Source organism: Pongo pygmaeus, chromosome 8 (genome assembly GCF_028885625.2).
Source record: "Pongo pygmaeus isolate AG05252 chromosome 8, NHGRI_mPonPyg2-v2.0_pri, whole genome shotgun sequence".
Classification (NCBI taxonomy): domain Eukaryota; kingdom Metazoa; phylum Chordata; class Mammalia; order Primates; family Hominidae; genus Pongo; species Pongo pygmaeus.
This window is the reverse complement of record NC_072381.2, coordinates 48,561,078-48,581,783: the sequence shown is the minus strand read 5'-3', so window position 1 is coordinate 48,581,783 and position 20,706 is coordinate 48,561,078. Positions and strand designations below refer to the sequence as shown.

Genomic DNA, 20,706 nt, shown 5'->3' with positions numbered 1-20,706 from the left:
TTGGGAGTGATGTTTGGGATCATCCCATCCCAGCCATTCACTAAACTAGGAAGCTGAGGCCAGAAAGCAGGACAGAGCAGACTCCCCACACCCAACCTCCTGCTCCCCAACACTCCTCCACCTCAAGGACACATCTAGGCCTCAGCCATCACTGCAGTATAGTTTCCAGTGCAATGAAAATGCTACATCTTCTCTCTCCTTAAAAATATATAATAGTAAATAATATGTCTTATATATTTAAAATAGTCATTATCTCCTATAGGATCCTTGTCCTACATACCATACACATCACACACATATTCAGGCACAGCCTGAGGACATGGGTGTTCAGCTGTATTAAAAACAAAAGTTGTAAGAAAGAATAATAGTGTGAAATTAGTGCAGGACTATTTATGATGAATATCAGGAAGCCCTTGTTAAGAATGCCATGTATTCTTAGACTAAAATACCCTCTACAGGGACACGGGGAAACCCCATGACTTGAGACACTTCTGCTGGGACAAGGCATGGCTAAGCACAAGAAAGGAACAAAGCACCCACCTCCTCAGGGGACCATCAGAGACAAAGCTTGAGCCCCAGGCTCCTTTCTGAGTCAGGAGTGCGTAGAGTGGTTGTTTGAGAACTGAGTGTGCCTCTGTGCACAGTCGTGGGACCTCAGTGTCCAGCCTGCCCAGCAGAACAACAGGCTTAGAGACCAGGAGAGGCAATGACAGGTGTTCTGTCAAAACCGCCCAGCAGGGCAGCAAGATGCTAATGCAGTTACTGGGCTGCACATCAGGGAAATGTGGTGGATTCAGTGTCTCTGGATTTCTGTAAAGCATGTGACAAGGTGACACGAGGAAGCTTTTTGATCAATTTAAAGACAATAGGTTAAGATCTTCATGGGCTCCTCATAAAAGCCTTGGTAGTTTGTCAAGCAATCTTTCACAAAGGGGAAAGGGGCTGTGCAGCCTCTTTACTGGAATATGAAGCTGGATTTCGGTATTTTAACAGCACTAGGACATACGAAGGCTGCCTGTCAAACTCACTAATTAGATGGATCTGGAAGCCATTACAGATATATTGGATATTTTAAAACATCACCATCCCAAATGATTAACATAAATGAGAATTATGGACGTGGTAAGCCAGGATGAACTTTAGTGCAGAAACTGTGAAGATATACCCTTAGATTGAACAGCAATAATAGCAGCTGTCTGGCACTCGTTAGGAATTAAATGTTTGCTGGCTGGATTCAGGGATGGGATTACTTAGCAGAACATATGAAAATAATAAAAATTGAACCTAAACTCAGAGTGCATGAGAAGTGTGAAGATTCTGGCACATCAACTGCTGTGACCTCTGCCTGTGTGTCTGAAGGCCAGCGGTTAGAGTCCCGCAGGAGACATCCCGTCCTGTGCAGTGGGCAGACCCTACCTGCAGGCTCAGGTGTACTCCTGGGCACCACAGTAGAGAAGGGACTCTGTAGATGGTTTGTGTCCTAACGTGAGTCATCTGAATGGTGACGCTACATCATACCACAACGATTGGAGGGCCCGGGGAGGTTTGGGCAGAGCAGAAGAACTGGGGTTAGGTGGTGCTAATGCTGTGTTGAAATGCTTTAAGTGTTGTCATGAGAAGCTAAGCTCTTTGCAGGCGAGACCTGGAGGGCAGAGGTAGGACAAATGGAGTGAGCGACAAAGGGCTCAACATAAGGAAGCTGTTTCTAAAGGAAGCTGTTTCTAATGGTCAGCGTTGACAGCAATACAGTGGACTGCTTGTGAGCTCCCCATCACGCAAGTGTGCAGGCAGAGAGGCTGAACCGCTGCTTTCTGCGATGGCAGAAGGCGATACCACGTGGGCGTGCGATCAGCAGGGCGCGTGCTCCCCCTCCTGTGGTGGAGCCTGGAGGCAGCCGCCCGCCGGCCGTGGCCGGTCCAGCAGAGGGCGCGCTCCGAGCCACGCCGGCAGCGGGTGATGCAGGCAGGGGAAGCGCGGGCCGGGCAGGAAGCATACAAAGCAGGCCGCGCAAGGGCATAGACGTGCTCACCCGGCCACCGCACCCGCGCAGACCCCGCAGGTAGCCGCGGCGGAGCTGAGCGAAGGACATGGCGGTGCCCACGGGTGCCGGGGCCGCGCCGGAGCGCATTGGACCACCCGGCCCCGCGCGCCCTCCCCTTCTCCATGCAGTTCCCCAGGAGCGTGCAGCATCACCGCCCAGGGTTCTCCCCTTCCCCTCCGCCTCTGGCGGAGCGGCACCTTTCTGGCGGGCGGCTCCTGGCCCGCCTGCCTCTCCCACGCTGGGCCTGCGCACACTCGCTCATCCTCGACCCAGGATGGAGAGATGGGCACACAGGCAGGGGCCCGAGGGCCTTTCTCGCCCTGCCCTGGGGAATCTGCCCTCAGGAATGGGCCGCGCGGGGCTCCGTGTGCATCTGTTGGTGTGTGATGAAGGGAAGCCCAACCTGCCCTGGATACGAAAAACATATATTTTAGTGCCAAATCTCTCTGGTTTCCTGAGTGGCTTTTCACCTTCACACATCATAGAGCAAACATTGCTCTACAGGGTTTTGTGGAGTGCAGGATGGCGCTGTTAGACTCAAATGCCTACTTCCCGTGGGGTTAGCAAATTCAGTAATCTTGGGCGACCTCCCCACAGTAGAAAAAGGTTAAAAAGTGGAAAAAAGAAAAAGACCACCACACTTGACCTTCCAGGGCCAAACCTCCGGTCTCTCAGTCACACCAGGCAGCTAACCTTTCACAGAGATGCCAGGACATTGCTTGGGCACACTTCAGCTTTATGAAACAGAGACATTCCCCTCTATCCTCCTGCTAAAATCCGCCCCGCCCCTCAGCCCCCTCACTTCTGCCACCGCCATATCCCCGCTAGACAGCTTCCGCTGACAACCCTGCTTCGGAAGCGTGTGGGCCCTCCAGGCTTCCACCTGCGGACTGCACATCACAGGGAGGGAGTGTTCCGCACCAGGCAGGATGAGTCCCCAGTGGCTCCACCTGGGTCCAGAGGCCGAATGGGAGGGTGGAGTGCTTACGGTGCACACCTTCTCCTGGTCAGGGGGCGGGGAGCCGGCTGATGCTGCCCCCGCGTCCCCAGCCACCTTTTGGCTTTCTGAGATGGTTAATTTTAGGTGTCAGCGTGACTGGGGTGAGGATGCCCAGATGGCTGGTAAAACATTATTTGTGAGTGTGTCTGTAAGGGCGTTTCTAGAAGAGATAAGCATTTGAATCAGTGGACTGAGTAAGAAGGTCCACCCTCACCAATGTAGGTGGCACTGGTCAACCTGTTGGGGGCCCAGAGAGAACAAAGGGGCAGAGGAAAGGTGAATTCTCTCTCTCTTCTGGAGCTAAGACATCCACCTTCTCCTGCCCTCAGACATCAGAGCTCCTGGTTCTGAGGCCTTTGGATTCTGGGATTTACACCAGTCCCCTTCCTCCCTGGATTTTAGGTCTTTGGACTGGCCTGGACCTGCTTCCAGCTTGTAGATGGTGTGGCCTGGAATTTCTCAGCATCCACAATTGAGTGAGCCAATTCTCACAACAGCTCTCCTCATCCACCTATATCTGTATATCCTATCGTTTCTGTTTCTGTGGAGAAACCTGGCTTGCTCTCTCTCTCTCTCCCTCCCCCGACCACCTCCTTCCCTCCCTCCCCTCGTTAATATAAAACCACGTGGATTACTCTTCCAAAGGCACTCTGATTCTTTGGGCCATATGATCTTTTCTGTGGATAAACTGTCTGTTTATGATTGAAAGAGGCCACAATTCACAGGACTTTGCTTGTTACAAACTCACTTTATTTCATTTTTCTAGGCAGCCAGCAGCCCCAGATGAGCAGCAACACAACTCTTATTTGTACCTGGTGAGCAGCACGGCTGCATATGCTTTGCCATTCCACTTCCCGATGGCAGAGCCATGTAAACTGGAGCCTGGACCAAGGGAGGGGAGATACAGTCAGTGAGAGGGATCCAGAACAGGCCTCCAAAGCCAGCTGCCTGCCAGCAGGGTGGGGACACCCATCAAAATCCAAACCGCCCGCACGGCTTCCATCATAACAAGCAATCCCTGATTGTAACACTTGATTCTTGGAGGGAAAAGAGCAAACAAATCACCCAGCTGCAAAACTATACTTTTAAACAAATTGTCAAGTAAACAGTTTGGAAGATTTCTGCCAACCATTCACTGGAAAAACGAGAAGAAAGTTGATGAGCCCCAGATTTTTTTTTAATAGCAGAGTGCTCTTGTATTTGTTTGTGTTATGAAAATTTAGCCAAGCTAGGTAGGTTCACAGAGAAGGCTGCCACTCTGCTTCCCTATCCCAGGTTGACACCTTTACTGTCTTTTCCTGTTTCTAGGTTTTATCTAATTACCATATTGCCAGCTGGTTGATTGAAACTATTATTAACATTAAAGTGATAGCAACCAAATATCAACCAGGATGCTAAGCTTAACCCGGCCAGTTGCTTAGAGGTCCAAAATGTTGGTGTGGGAATTAGCTTGTGATAATGAAAAACACAAAGTTGATATGTAACCAAAGCATCAGTTGTTAATGAGCTCTGAGATGTCCCATGCTCCCATGGAAAGGATTGGCATATTCCCTTTTTCTGCAGTGGCCAAGTGCAAGCCAGAAGGTTGCTCGCTGTGCAAGGACTTAGGTCCAGGAGAGCTACTCACCTTGAGGACGCACTGCCCACTGAATGGACTATGCATGTTGTTCTGGTTCAGAGGCAGAAAAGGGGACAATGGGAAAGGCTGAAAGGACAGCAGAGGTAGAAACAGAAGATTCTGTTAACACCCATCCATGAGGGTTCAGGGGCTAATGGTCTTTGTGACCACTACCTAGGGTGGCAATATCTAGCAATCAGTGCTTTCTTTTTAATATTGTTTTTGCCGTTACAAGAAATAGACACTGGGTGCTTTTTGACTAAACTATTTCAAAAGGTGTAGAAATCTCGGTGCCTTGCTGGGCCTGGAGGGACTGCCCCTCCCAGGCTGGCCAGTCCCTAGAGATGGTAAATGACTTCGGCAAGCACAGCTTTCCAATGCAAACCAACCACTCCAGAGCCCTCCCAACCACCTCCTCCGTTGGGCTCTCACCCTCTGGGCCACGGCCACCTGCCCTAATCACCCCAGGGCCAGGCACCAGGCAACTCATGACACCCCTGTGTCCAGAGCCCACTAAAATTATTCAAAGTAGTCCATTCTAAGTCTACTTATACTGCCTTGCTGGTTCCTTCTCACAAAAACCACATTAAAGGCTCTTGCTAGAGCTCCCCCCACACTTCTAACCAACGCTGGAGCTTCCCCATGTGGTCCCCCGTGGCAGAGCGTGGCCCCCATGGCAAGGCATTCGCCTCCTTTCCAGATCTGTGCATGACAGACTATCTGTTCAACAGCAGTCCCCTCCTTATCTGTTGGTCTTGCCACACCTAAACGAATAAAACCTATGTTTTAAAGCAATCATGTCCCCTGGGAGTCAGGAATGACAAGCATGTTATTTATTATTTCTGTAGGGATTTCTCTTTAAAACGTTCTTTGTGAAAAGACAGCAACTGTCTCTATGCTAGAAATACAGAAAATTGATCTTGTGTCATTTTTTAAATTAAAGTAATAGACATTCATAGTAACAAATCAAATACAATATTACAAAGCGCTTATAATACGAAAGAGCAGCCTCTCACCAGATGCCACCCCAGCCCAGAACCACAATACAGAGATTTTTTAGTATTTCTGTTAGTAATTGTCCTGAGGCCTATCCCACGGTTCTAAATAAAATGCTTTATCTCTATTGACCTATTTATCCACATCTCGTCAAGCATATAGAAGATTTGCTTCCCTGACAACCAAACCTTTCCCGCCTCTGTTCTTTGAAATGTTTGAGAATTAGATTATTTCTAGCATCTCTCTTGATAATATTGTAACTTCAAATAATACACTCATCCTTTTCTTTCTATTTCCATTTACTTTTCAGATAGCTTGGATATTGGTCCCTCCAAATCTCATGTTGAGATGTGACCCCCCAGTGTTGGAGGTGGGCCTCTGGTAGGTGTTTGGGTCATGAGATGGATCCCTCATGAATGGTTTGGTGCCCTCCTGTGGGCACTCTTCTAGTTCTCACTCAGTTACTTACTATGAGACCTGATTGTTAAAAACGGCTTAGCACCTCCTCCCCTCCCTTCCTTCCTTTCTCACCATGTGACACACCTGCTCCACCTTCACTTTCTGCCATGATTGTAAGCTTCCTGAGGCCCTCATCAGAAGCAGGTGCTAGCACCACACTTCCTGTACAGCCTGTAGAACAATGAGCCAAATAAGCCTCATTTCTTCATAAATTACCCAGCCTTAGGTATTCCTTCATAGCAACACAAACGGACTAAGACAACTTTTGACAGACTCTCGACACTCCACTTTGTAAAAGAGGTTATTAGTTTCTTAGTGTTGTCTTCTACTTTTCTTCTCCCTTGTTCCACTCTCCAATTCTTCTCAGCATCCCAACTTCTGTGGGCTGGCCTTTTACTAGTGCCAAACATTGTGACACAGCTCATACCCTGCTGCTCAAGTTTCAAGTCCAGCATCAGTGTGTGCTATTTCCAGGCCAGGAGATCTTGAGAAGGGAATTAAGGTCAATTTCACTAGTGACTTTCTCTGCTCTCTTGGGCAAGTCACCCAATTCCTTGAAACCATGGCTGCCTCATTCAACGTCCTTCATAGCTTTAAAATGAATGGGAACAAAAGAGCAAGAGTGGCTGTAAAGTAATGCAACTTGTATGTGCCACACTGCTATCCACATGGAAGGCAGGGGAACGTTCTGACCTGTCCTCTGAGAAGCATGGTGACTCCTTGAGTGTGATCTCTTGTCCTTGGCATTGGATGGCACCATCACTATGGGACTGATTGATGTCCTCCAGGCCCGGTGGTTGGGGAAGGAACATTTTATGTGGATTCCTTTCACATCAAATCCCATCACACAACTCTCATAAATGCTCCTGCTTTTTGATGTGTGCATTTGAACCCAAGTTAATTATATTTGGTGATTTTTAAAGGGGCAAAGGGAGTGATTTCATCCATTTTCAACATCCCTGGAGTAAATTGTTCTAATTTACTAATAATCAAATTTAATCCTTTCTTTTCCTTAATATTCTTGGTGGTTGCATTTCAGTCCCTTTACTGGCTTTACAGTAAAATCTTGACTACCCTAGAAATTTTTTTTATACATGCCTCGATTTATACTGATAAACCCTAGAAAAGATCATGCTGGGCCTGGATCTCTTCCTATATAGAACACTTTTCTAACTTTTTTTTTCTTGTGGGAATTGCTATCTCTTTTTTTTTGTATTTATTTTTTGTTATTTTTTAAAATTAGATTAATTTTTACATATATAATTTACCATCTTCACCATTTTAAGTGTACATTCAATGGTAATAAATGCATTTATATTCTTTTTATTTTCTTTCATGTCTCCTTCCTCTTCCCCTTCCTGCCTCTGGTAACCACTAAGGTACCCTACCTTCATGAGATTTACTTTTTAGCTCCCACATATGAGTGGGAACATGTGATATTTGTCTTTCTGTGCTTGGTTTATATCACTTAAATGGCCTCTAGTTCCATCCATGTTACCCCAAATGACAGAATTTCATTTATTTTTATGGCTAAATAAAATTCCATTGGTACTTATACCATATTTTAAGAATTCATTCATCCTTGGGCACTTAGGTTTGTTACAAATCTTGGTGATTATGAATAGTGCTGCAATAAACTTACAAATGAAGATATCTCTCTGATAGATTCCCTTTCTTTTGAGTACATACCCAGCAGTGGAATTGCTGGATTATATGGTAGTTCTATTTTTAGTTTTTTTGAGGAATTTCCATACTGTTCTTCTTTCTGGCTGTACAAATTTACATTTCCACCAACAGCACATGAGGGTTCCCCTTTCTCCATATTCTCTCCAGCATCTGTTATTGCTCACCTTTTTGACATGAGCCATTTTAACTGGGGTGAGATAATATCTATTGTGGTTCTGACTTGAATTTCTCCAATCATTAGTGATGTTAGTATTTTTAATATCTCTGTCAATGATTTGCGTGTTTTGAGAAATGTCTGATCCAATTTTTGATCAGATTATTTGTTTTTGTTTTTGTTTTGTTTTGTTTGACTTTCTCTACTCTCCTGAGAAGAGTTTGCTATTGAGTGGTTTGAGCTCCTTATATATTCTGGTTATTAATCCCTTGCCAAATGGATGGCTTGCAATTATATTCTCCTATTCTGTGGGTTGTCCCTTCACTTTTTTTATTGTTTCCGTTACTGTGTGGAAACTTTTTAGCTTGATGTAATCCCATTTGTTTATTTTTGCTTTTGTGCCTGTGCTTTGGAGGTCTTATACAAAAAATCTTTGCCCTAGATCAATGTTCTAGAGCATTTTCCCTGTCTTCTTTAAGTAGTTTCATAGTTTCTGGTCTTAGATTTAAGTCTTTAATCCATATTGATTTGATTTGATTTGATTGAGTTTCATTCTTCTGCATATAGTTATCCAGTTTTCTCAGCACCATTTATTGAAAAGACTGTTCTTTCTTCATTGTATAATCTTAGTGTCTTTGTCAAAGATGAGTTTGTTGTAAATGTGTAGATTTATTTCTGGGTTCTATTGGTCTGTGTATCTATTTTTATGCCAGTACCGTGCTGTTTTGGTTACTAGAGCTTTGTACTAGATTTTGAAGTCAGCTAATGTGATGCCTCAGCCTTGTTCTGGCTTAGGATTGCTGTGTTAGTCTGTTCTCATGCTGCTGTAAAGAGCTTCCCTGAGACTGGGTAATCTACAAACGGAAGAGGTTTAAATTGATTCACAGATCCACATGGGTGGGGTGGCCTCAGGAAACTTACAATCATGGCAAAAGGAGAAGCAGACATGTCTTACATGGCGGCAGGCAAAAGAGAGAGAGAGAAGAGAGAGAGGGAGGAACTGTGAAACACTTACAAAGCCATCAGATCCTATGAGAACTCGCTCACTATCATGAGAACAGCATGGGGGAAACGGCCCCCATGATCCAGTCACCTCCTACGAGGTCCCACCCTCCCACACGTGGGGATTATGGGGATTACAATACGAGATGAGATTTAGATGGGGACACAGAGCCAAACCATATCAATTGCTTTAGCTATTCAGGGTCTTTTGGGTTCTATATACATTTTAGGATTTTTTTCTGTTTCTGTGAAGAATATCATTGATGTTTTGACAGGGATTACATTGAATCTGTAAATTGGTTTGGGTAGTATGGTCATTTAAATAATGTTATTTCTTCCAATCCATGAGCATTAAATATCTTTCTATCGTGCATGTGTGTCCTCTTCTATTTCCTTCATCAGAGTTTTATGGTTTTCCTTGTAGAGATTTTTCACTTCCTTTGTTAGATTGATTCCTCCTTGGTTAGATTGATTCCTAGGTATTTTATATTTTTTATAGCTATTGTAAACAGGATTCCTTTCTTGATTTCTTTTTCAGATTGTTCACTGTTGGCATTTATAAATGTTACCAAGATTGTATTAATATATTGATTTTGTATCTTGCAATGTTGTTGAATTCATTTATCAGTTTTAACAGTTTTTTGGTGGAATTTTTAGGTTTTTCTAAGTACAAGATTATGCCTTCTGTGAACAAGACTAATTTGACTCCATCTTTTCCAATTTGGATGCCTTTTATTTCTTTCTCTTGCCTAATTGCTCTGACCAAGACCTCCAGTATTATGTTGAATAATAGTGGTGAAAATAGCCATCCTTGTCTTATTTTAGTTCTTACAGGAAAGGCCTTCAAATTTTCCCCCTTCAGTATTATGTTAGCTGTGGCTTTGTCATATATGGCCTTTATTAGTTTGAGGTATGTTCCTTGATTACCCATTTTTATAAGGGTTTTATCATAAAGGGACATTGAATTTTATCTAATGCTTTTTCAGCATCTGTTGAAATAATCATATGGTTTTTGTTCTTGATTCTGTGAATGTGATGTATTATGTTTGTTTGTTTGCATATGTTGCATGTGTATGTTTATTTGCATTGCCCCATCTTTGCATCACTGGGATGAGTCCCATTTGGTCATGATGAATGATCTTTTCAATGTGTTGTTGAATTTGGCTAGCTAATATTTTGTTGAGGATTTCTGCATCTATATTCATTAGTAACATCGGCCTGAAGTTTTTTGTTGTTGTTGTGTCCTTGTCTAGTGTTGTTATCAGAGTAACGCTGGCCTCTTAGAATGAGCTTGGAAGTACTCCCTCCTCACCATTTGTTTTGAAGAGTTTGAGTAAGATTGGTATTTATTCTTTAATGTCTGGTAGAATTTGGCAGTGATTCAATCTGTTCCTGGGGCTTTTCTTTGATGGGATATCTCTCTTTTTGGCTCTAATCTTCCTAACAGGGGAAATTTTAACCTAGGAACATGATGCTTTCTATTGCTACTTTGTTCAAAGCCTAACAGTTTAACATCAGCGGTAGTAATGATGACAACAGCAGCTGACCTGACTGAGCACCCCCACATGTGACAAGACACCATGCTAAGGGATTTACATCTCTTAGCTCCTCGAACCCTGACAACTGCCTTGTTTTCTCATTTCACACATGATGAAACGAGACTCAGGAGATTCAACAACTTGAGGTTAACAATGTGCCTAAGGTCACATCATAATTCTGGTGGGATGCAGCTTCCTATCTCCTCTAAGTGGGCCATTTTAAGGCCCACCTGGGCAGAGCCCCTTGACTGGCATAACTTAATAATACTTGATTTCAGATAACTTATTAAAATCATTTCACCAAGTAGAGCAAATAACTGTGGTCAATGGTGATGGCAGTGGAAACCTTTCCAGCAACCATGAGCTACTCTTTGCAAATGATCACTCTGGCGGATAATCCCATTAGTTCTCTTCTACCACCTCTTCAGAAATACTCTCACCTCCCAGCACAGAGGCACCTGGGCTGTGGCTTTTCCAGAAATGAAGAGATGGGGATGGGGGCAGGGAAAATAACACTTGATTATCCAAAATATCTCTATTTCTTAATTTTCAATTTATTTGGTGACAGTAATACAGAAAGCTGGAATAATGCCAAGCAGCCATGTGTCATACAAAGAATAACTTGTCCTGCTGTGTGCTGTATTAAAAAGACTTTTTGAATGACTACATTGTGGACACATTGAGTGCTCTGATCCAGAAGAGTCCATGGTGCCTTCAGACAAGAGGCCTGGGCACCTCTGCAGCAACATGTCCCCTACTTCTCACTGTTCCCAAAGGTTTTCCTGAAATCCTGCCTTAGATATCAAGGAGGCCATTGTCATGGCCTCCTTCAGCACAGACCTTATTATTTCCTTATTGGAGCTGTTAAAAAATCTTGGGGTGGTTCTCTTCTCAAGAATCATCCTTTGATACTTGCTAGTCTGTCCTAGAGCCTAGGAACATTCCCAGCTTTCTGCTCCTCTCTCTCCTTTTGCTGTCTAGGCCTTGCATCCCCTGTGCTGGCTCCTGGCTCCCAGCCCTGGCTGGTGGGCTGAGCTGGCACCATCATCCCCTGGAGTCGGCTCAGGGCCAACAAATTTCTGACACAAGGAGATTAATTAGGTCCAGGGAAGCGAGAAGCAGGTGCTGTGAGAGATGTGGCGATCAGCTGTGCTTTCTCTACGATAGAATGCAAATGATCCCACACACTCAAATTCCCAGCATCATCATGACCATCATGACTGATCAGACCATGGCCACAGGGATTTTAACTCCAGTGATGACGGGCAGTGAGGTGAGCTACATCTCAAATCAAGACAGACAGACAAGTCGGTAAACCAGCTTCTGTGAATCAGAACCATTGACCACATCTAATTCCAGGGAGCAGAGCCAAGGCTGCAGCCTGAGGGCATGTCTGTCACTAAGGCTGGTGAGATGCTGAGTCATTTAGTTTCCAGCAATTAGGCATCTTCTGCTCAAGCAAAAAGTAGCCAGATGACTATCTGGTGAGGTAAGCTGTAGTAATAACATGAACAATCATAATTGATTTGCATTGTGATGCCTACATCTAAAAATACCTCGATTTATTTCTTTATGTTGTCATGCATGTATTCATTCATTCAATGGACATCTTTTTGAGCTCAAAAGATGAGGAAACTACTGTGCTGGGCCTTAATGGCCCTTGCCATCAAGAAACTCAGGGTCTCTTGGGGAATGATACAAACACGAGACTCACAGCATCCAGTTAAAATGCCATGCTTTCTGTTATACCAGGCACCATGGAAACACCGTGGGAAGGCTGGAGAACTCTGCTTCTGGACGTGTTCATTCAGGCCCATCCTCGTCTCCACCTCACTTACTCTCTTCACTTCTGGCAGGGCTGAATGCCCTCATTTTACCCAACACCAGGAATCTCCAAGGAACCCCAGAAAGTTGCAGGACCCTGGACTCCTTTCTTGTAGCTAGGGGTCAGGTCAGGCACATGCACATCAGCTGCCGGGGAGGAAGTGGGGTGCAGGGATGCAGACCAGGCTGCAAAATAGCCTCTCAACATCCCAGCCTCTCTGCAGGAGAGATGCTGCCTGTGGCCACTCCAGAGTTGGTGGACCTCATTCATGTCTCCAGGAAAGATAAACGACTTTAACAAAACCCAGCAATATTAGCAAAGCCTGTGGCCAGAACATTTCAGTGAGTAATTTTAATGTCCAGGTGTGTAGCATGGCACAGAAAAACATCTTTGAGGATGGATTAACAACACATTTTGCCATCCCCTGAAAGATTTTACCCTGAACGTACACATCTCTAAGAGATGGCGTGGTCCCTATCATTAGATTGTTATAAAGAATGCTTTAGGAAGTCTCTCCCAGGTGCCAGGGCTCCTCTGGGAAAAGGTTCAAAGGGTGGTGGGTCAGTCCTCTGGGCACATGCATTCCTGGTGCAGACCACCAGAATTGTGCCAGTAGTAGCTAAGGGTGTTAGCAAGGCCTGGTGCACGCCACGGTGCAGGCCCAGGCAGCCAGCCTGTGCTCTTCATTCTGGAACAGTGCTGTCCCGGACTGTCCTTTATGACCACCCCCAGCCTTGGTTCTGCAGTGGGGCATGGTTGTGTGCTGGTGGCAACAAGGACACGCCCTGACCCTCTGCTCCCTCTCTTGTTCTCCTTTTGTTTTAACGTTTTCCTCAGATTATAGAATTACCACATGCCAACTATTATGAGCTGAATTGGGCATTCCCACCCACAAATCCATGTGTTAAAGCCCTAACCCCTAGCACCTCAGAATGTGACTGTATTTGGAGATAGGATCTTTAAAGAAGTAAATAAGTTAAATGAGGTCATTAGGGTGGGCTGTCATCCAATTTGACTGGTGTCCTTCTAAGAAGATGGGGACACAGACACACACAGGGGGAAGACCACGTGAAGACACAGGGCATCTGCAAGCCAAGAAGAGAGAAAGGCCTCAGGACTCTGCCAGCACCTTGAGCTCAGACTTCCAGCCTCCACAACTGTGAGAGAATAAATTTTCATTGTTTCAGCCCCCAATCTGTGGTATTTTGTTATGGTAGCCCTAGCAAACTAATACACCTTCCACAGAAAATTGAGGAGGTATACACAAATTTAGATGGTGAAAATAATGACTTTTTTTTCTAAATCTCTCTACCCAGAGAAAATTTCCGTTACTATTTCAGTCATTTTTCTTACAGTTTAAAAATCCACATTATATAGAGAGACAAATTGAGAGTGGTGGTAGTTAGAGATTACATTCTGTATCCAACTTGCCTTCTGAATTAACATTGCATGAATGAGTACCGCCTTATGTCAATAGGCTCAGGCCATAATTTAATCATTGGTAATATTTGGGGTCATGCTTTATTCTAGACAGACAGACCCACACACCCTACTTTTTAATTATATTATCCATACGGTTCTTTATCCAGATTTCCTTATTTAGTAGTCAATATGAATAGATTTCTATGTTCATAAACATGGATTTGTGTCATATGTAAATTTTTGGATAATATTTTATAGAACAGGGTTATGAGTTTTCTTTAAACCTATATTGATGGTCATTTAAAATTTTTCCTTTCTTTTTTTTTTTTTTGTTAAAAATGAAAGCACTGTGAGGACTGCCTGATCGCATAGCTATGCACCCTGGAACTCTTTCTTTAGAACCAGTTCTGAGGCTGCAGTTCCTACGGTGGAGTTGAGGGAGTGTGTGCTTCCAATTCCTGCCTGTTGTCCTGGAGGTCGGCCGTGACTCTATCCCCAACAGCTGTTTATGGGCAAGGGTGTCCATAATCTTTTTGCACATTTAACATTCTCCTTAATCTAGGCTGGTTTGGGGCTATAAATTATACCTCACTGGGGCTTTTACAAATTTATTGGTCTTTTGCATTTCGTTTTATTTGAATTGCCTGTTTGTATTCTCTCTCTGCTTCTAAAAGTTGGTGTGTTTGCCTTTTCCTAACAGTTTTATAAGATCTTTTTAGGTAATAGCAATTTTAATTCTTTTATATGTATTTGGCAATTCCCTTCCTCCTCGCTATTTCCCCCAGTTTTCCTTATCTCTTAATTTTGTACATGGCAGGTTTTTGTTTTATTTCAGAGCACATTTTAAGTTTTTATGTATTAACATCTATTAGTCTTTTCCTTATATTACTTCAGATTTTGGTTGCCTGCTTAGAAAGCACTTTCACACCCAGATATTCATACAATTTTCACTAAATGTTTTCTTTTACTGCCCTTATGATTTCTTTTTTTTTAAATATTAAAAATATTTAGCCCATCTGGAATTCATTTTGGTGTGAGGTATGAGGTAAGACTGTAACACTATTTTCCCCTAAGATGGTTAGTAGGTCGTCACAACGCATTCCCCACTAATCTGTCCTTTTCCTGGAGATTTAAAGAGACACCTTTACATGTGTATGTGCTCTTGTGTGCCCCGCACAGTGGAAGGCATCCTGGCATTGTGAGAGTGCAAAACCTGCCGGGGAAGCCCCTCGGTGCCTCTCTTCTGTTATCAGCATTTGTATTGCTAGTTCAGTCATTTTTCCAGATGACTTTTAGAATGCATGCTGTTGCGATGTTAATTGACACTTTGCTATATTTATGGATTACTTTGCAGAGATTTAGAATAGTCTTGTTATCTAAATACAGCAAACATTTTATTTCTTCCTTTCCAGTATTTGTATAATTAACATATCTGTCTTTCTTCCTTGAAGTTGCTAGAATGTGGCTGCATGGCAATGCTGAGACATCACGCTGAGTGAGAGTGGACATCCTCATTTTCTTCCTACCCTTACCGTGGATCTCTCCTGTGCTTCAGCACTCAGTATAATGCTGGCTGAGCTCTTCTGACAAATACCCTCCAGGATGTGAGGAAAACACACTTAGGAGCAGTTGTTGAATTGTATGATCTGCCACTGAAGTAATCAGTGTGATAATTACTTGGATTTTCTCCTTTAACAAATTATTATTATAAATTATATTAATATATGTCATGCTAATAAATTATTTCCATATTCCCAGGAATAAAGCTGGGCAGTTTGTGGTATATTATTCTTTGAATTTATTCCTGGATTTAACGTAAAAATATTTTATAAGGAAGTGTTATATCTATACTCTTAAGTGCAATTGTTCTATAGATGCTTTTCATTGTTATCTTTGTTGAGTTTGGGCTTAAATGTGATGCTAGCCTTATATAATCAATTTCAAACAATTTCTAAACTTTCTATGCTTTGGGAACTTTAAAATAGCATCATACTGAACTATTTCCCTCAAAGTCTGATAAAAATCACCTATGACCTGGATTACTTATAAGGGATCCGAAGGAAGGTGGGAAGGAAGTAATTTGCATTTGAAAAAAGCTTTCCCTCCTTGGGATTGGAGTCCTTTGATCAAAAAAAGTAGTTTTACAGTTATATGTGGTTAAAATTCATAATCCTTTTGTCATTATTTACTACTTGTACGGACAGAAAAAGGCTTGTAGAATTTCTACCTTATTTAGAATAGACTTTGTTAGACCTAATTCATTATCAATATTTATAAATATTGAGTTAATATATTACTTTGTCTCTTTGTGGCTTACAATGTTGTCTATGTAGGTACTATGCCAAGTTTGTTAATTACATTATTCACGCCTTGTATGTCCTTTTTTATCTCGTTAATCCACAAAATTCTGTACAATGTGTTAGAGCTTTTCAGTACCAAACAATTTTATCAAATTTTTATGTTTTGTATTTTCACATTATTTCCTCTGAGACTAGTATTTGAAATGCAAATGTTCATGACTTCAATGTCTTCATTGTGGATTGTATATTTTATTAATAATATGATCATTTTTGCCTCATTGACTATTTTTAGGCTTTCTTTCTCTATTTGACATAAATGTTCCCTTCCTTGCTTTGTCTATATCTGAATTTATCTGCTAGATCCTTGCCTAACTCCTAAATGTCAAAGTATCAACCTCTATGCTTCATTTTACTTTAGATGGATCAGGTTTTGCTGTTTGAAGCACTCTAGGTACTTAGCTTTTGGATAGGGAAGTTTAGTCCACTTATTTTTGGATGTATTCTGATAACCAATACATTCAGTAATAGTCTTATTTTATCTTTTACGTTTATCACATTTCCAGTATTTCTGACTTTATCTTCCTTTCTTTCAATGGGTTGATCAGTAATATTTTCCTCTTTTGTTTGTTCAGCATTTGGCAAGTTATTTATCCAATTTCTATTGAATATATTTGGATATATTTCCAAATATATTGGATATTGGATGTTGGATATATTTGGAAATATTTGGGTATTGGATAAATGATATATTTTCCAGTGATTACTTTTCAGTTTTACAAACCCAAATACAACACACAAAAAATCTTAAACTTATATTTTGCTATAATTATAAAAAATGAAATGGTTCCCATGAAACACAATTTTGGAAGAGAAAGATCTTTACTTCCCTCCCTCCTCCTATCTTCTCATATCAGATGGGGATACCCCAGAGCTGAAGAGGTGGCCAGGGAGAAGTTTGGATTCAGCCTTTTCTGGAGGAAATGAGTTCAGTGTGGCTTTGTCTATGTCACAGAGATCCTATTCAAGGAAAGAAAATGATGAGTGAAGCACATGACAATAGAAATGACTATTATGTGGGAGGAGAGGAGGTGAACATGTTAGAATACTGTGTTTCTTTTACAACTGTTTTGTTCTTCTTTTAATTGACCCAGGTTTGAACTGTGCTGTTTATGACGGCTTTTGTTTTCATAAGTATGTGGAATGAGCATGTGAAAACGTGTTTGCGGTGTCGATGGCAGGAGCTGGGTGTAGGAATGTGTACTTTGTGGTGTGTATGTGGCTTGTGTCTCTGTATGTGGTGTGTGTATGCAGTGTGTGTGGATGTGTGGTATGTTTGTGGTATATGTGTCTATGTGCACAGTTTGTGTGTTTGTGTGATTTGGATGCTGTTTTCTGTGGTATCTGGAAGTATAATGTGGAATTCAAGTAGGCGGTGTGTGTGCCTGTGATGTGTGCGTGGTGTGCCCAGTGTGGTATGAGTGGCATGTGTGTGTCTAGGTGGTATGTCATGCACTTGTGTATAGCATACATGGTATCGTGTGCGTGTGTGTTGTGGTGTGTGTGTGTGGCAAGCGTGTGTGTATTGTGTGGTATGTGTGGGATATTTGTGTGGATGTTGTAATATGTCTGGTGTATGTGTGATGTGTGTAGTGTGTCTGGTGTGTGTGGATGGTGTAACATGCAGTAGCATACATGGTGTGGCATGATGTGTGGCATGTGTAGGTGCACTTGTGGATGATGTGGTATGTTTAGCATATGTGACTATGGTGCGGTGTGTTGTGTCTTGTGTATACCATATGTGATGTGGGTGGGATGGTGTGGTGTGTGTGTATGCATGTGTGGCATGTGTGTATGCCTGCGTGCTGTGTGCATATGAATGTGTGGTGCCTGTGTATGCATGTGGGGCCTGTGTGTGTAATGTGTGTGTATGCATGCGTGGCATGTGTGTTCTGGTCAGGAGTCTGGCTCTGGAAGGCGACAGAAGGACAATAAGATGCATTTTCACTCTAGGCTGGCAGGGCCTGGTGGAGACTGGGCTGAGAGGACTGAAATGACACAGCCTTGCCTTGCTCCCAGGCCCCAAAGAGGCATCCTTTCAGAAATGGCAAGCGCCACCCCTCAGGATGGGGAGTGTACTGAGGCGGAGGTATTATGATGCATTGCCCAGGAACTGATTACAGCCTTTCTGAAAATATCAGAACAAACCAAAGTACTTTTTTTCTCTCACTCAACAACAATCAACACAGAAGACCTCTGTGACCAAATGTGTGGGTTTTCTCTCCACCACAAGCAAGAAGGCAGTTCTACATCGGACAATTCCAACATCGACACCTTCTACCTGGAGGTGGCCTCACACTCCACAAGCCCAAGCCTCATGTCCCAAGCCCGCCCTCCACTTCCAATGCCAATGGCAAGGTGGTCTTACCTGTGCTTCTGACTCACTGGCGTTCCCACGAATCAATGTTCCCAGGACGCCTCCTTAGACTTGATTAATTTGCTAGAGCAGCTCACAGAGCTCAGGGAAAGGCCTACTTACACTTACTATAAAGGATGTTACAGAGGAGAGAGACACAGAGATGCCTGGGGCAAGACATATGAGGAGGGAGAGAAGCTTCCATGCCCTCCCGGGGCTGTCTAACTAAAACGAAGAAGCTGAAAGTTTTGCTCCAAATGCCATTGTTTATCCATTTTTGACCACCTGATCTGTTCCATTAGCTTCAAAAGATGCCTTTTCATTTGTTTCGTTTTGCCTTTGATGGCCTTCCGCCTGCCACAAGCAATCCTCTAGAATATGGGCCTGTGCTTGCCTTTTCTACACAAACATGAGCAGCCTTCAATTACTGGGGGACATTCATCTCCTCTTTCCAACTAGAGAGTGAGGAGTGTCCCGGGGAGAGTGGGACCCTGAGCTCCTCTGGGCCTTGCCTGGGACTTGGTCCAGGAGGTTATGGGAAGAAACTGGTTTAGAAGCTGACCTCATGGGTTCGCTATTCTTATGTAACACTTAGGAAGAGCAGAGACCCACGCGGTTCAGTCCCAGAGCAATGTTGCGGTCGAGAGAACACAGTCCAGCTACCAACAGTTATTTCAAAATAATTCAAGTTCTTTGTTTATATTTCTGAAAGAAAGAAAAAAAAAAGGGTGGCCCAGCTGGAAACTCGGCTTTAAGTCCCCTTTCAGGGGGCCCTCAGGTGGGCACCTGCTTGGAAACCTCTCCACCCCTCCAAACACCCTTTTCCTCTCTGAGTGTTCATTTGTTGATCCAGATACTGAATAAATGAAGTCGCACAGAATCCACCTAGCAAAAATGGAAACTGCCTGGAGGCCAGGGCTGAGGGGAGGCCCGGAGCAGAGCCGGTGCGCGACCCTGCAGTGAGCAGGGAGGGCAGTCTGGGGACGTTCGCCATCTTGAGAGCCTCTGCTCCCCGCCGCCCTGAGACTCCGGGCTCCCCTGTTCCTCCCTCCGAGAGACCCTGCCCGTCCTCCCCGCGGGGCTCCCTCGCAGCTCGGGGGAAGGGGCGGGTTGCGTCCTCGGGACCTTTCTCAGCAGCCACAGCAGCGCATCCCAACACCTCCTCCAGGAGCCCCGCCACCTCCTGCCACCCGGACTTTCCCCACAGCGCAGCGTCCCCTCGTCCTCTCAGGGCTGGAACAGCGGTACCCGCAGACAGTGCAAAAGGGAAGTCCCTGTTGCCTTCCCATGCAAACTGTAGGGCGCTTACAGCTGCTGGGAGAGGAAAGGAAAGAAGAAATACAGTGAGTGTGATATGAGTACAAAGAAACCAACACGGAGCTTCCCTGGGCCTAGAAAGGAGCCCCAGGAGACGTACACTGGGCCCGCGTCATCGCCTGCCTTCAGCGGGCTCCAACCTTCCCCAGGCCCCCCTCCCCACCCACCTCCCACTGGCGGCCCTCCCGAGGCCCCGCTCCCCGCCTCCCTGCCCCCGCTTCTCGCCTCCCCATCCCCCTCCCACCCGCGGCCCTCCCGAAGCCCCCCTCCCCACCTCCCCACCTCCATTCCTCGCCTCCCCAACCCCGCACCCCGTCTCCCCGCCTCCCTATCCCGTCTCCCACCCGCGGCCCTCCGGACGCCCCCTTCACCTCCCCACTCCCGAGGCCCTCCCGAGGCTCCTGGGCTCGCGCTCCTCCGAGTTGCCTGCGGCCGAGTCCTGGCGCGGCCTGGGACTGCCTGTCGGGGGGAGGGGGTGGGGGGGTCGTTCCCAAAGAAGGGGAAGGAGGCCTTTCGTGAGCATCTGAGGAGTACATCCTCATTTTGTCTTCTCACTCTGTCCACCCAGAGCCTGTGACCCGGATCCAGCCCGCGGCGCACAGACCCCGGCTCTGGGCACCCCTGGTGAGCGCCTTCTGCGCCAGAGCTCCGTACAGCACCAGCCCGCGCTCTCCCCCAGCTTCTGTTCATTTGCTGCAGTCCTAACGGGTCAGTTGCCTGAACATCCATGCTGCCAGGTGACAAACCCAGGCACGCAGAGATGTACATCCTTTACCCAGGGTGACACCATGTGGAGCTGAATCCAAGTCCGGGAGTCTGATGACCGTGTCTGGGCTCTGACCGCGCAGCCGTCTCACAGTGAAACAAATTGCGGACTGGCCTTGTCCTGAGTGGCATTAGGAAGCTGCAGTGGCCTGCAGTCTCCTGGCCAGTCT

At 44.7% G+C, this 20,706-nt stretch overlaps 2 protein-coding genes across 2 annotated transcripts in view; one reads left to right on the top strand and one right to left on the bottom strand.

Annotated features, from left to right (window-relative positions):
• Positions 1–16,191, top strand: part of CXCL12 (C-X-C motif chemokine ligand 12) — an 86,153-nt gene extending 69,962 nt beyond the window's left edge. The window contains exons 4-5 of the transcript XR_008491959.2: positions 12,247–13,478; positions 15,193–16,191. The gene's annotated coding sequence lies outside the window, so the exon portion shown is untranslated. The remainder of the gene's footprint in view (positions 1–12,246; positions 13,479–15,192) is intronic.
• A 2,990-nt stretch (positions 16,192–19,181) lies between these two features.
• LOC129006248 (collagen, type I, alpha 1b-like) lies at positions 19,182–20,500 on the bottom strand. The gene is made up of 2 exons (XM_054435762.1): positions 20,143–20,500; positions 19,182–19,765 (listed from the first exon to the last, which is right to left on the bottom strand). The coding sequence occupies exons 1-2, from the start codon at positions 20,498–20,500 to the stop codon at positions 19,218–19,220; spliced, it is 906 nt and encodes a 301-aa protein (XP_054291737.1). The 3' UTR covers positions 19,182–19,217.
• Between the last annotated feature and the right edge of the window lie 206 nt (positions 20,501–20,706).

Excerpts from the sequence above, each read along its gene's own strand:
- LOC129006248 (XM_054435762.1), bottom strand. The coding sequence starts at position 20,500 with ATGGATGTTCAGGCAACTGACCCGTTAGGACTGCAGCAAATGAACAGA. Across the intron at positions 19,766-20,142 it reads AGGGCCTCGGGAGTGGGGAG|CTGTAAGCGCCCTACAGTTT; the intron begins GTGAAGGGGGCG and ends CTCTCCCAGCAG.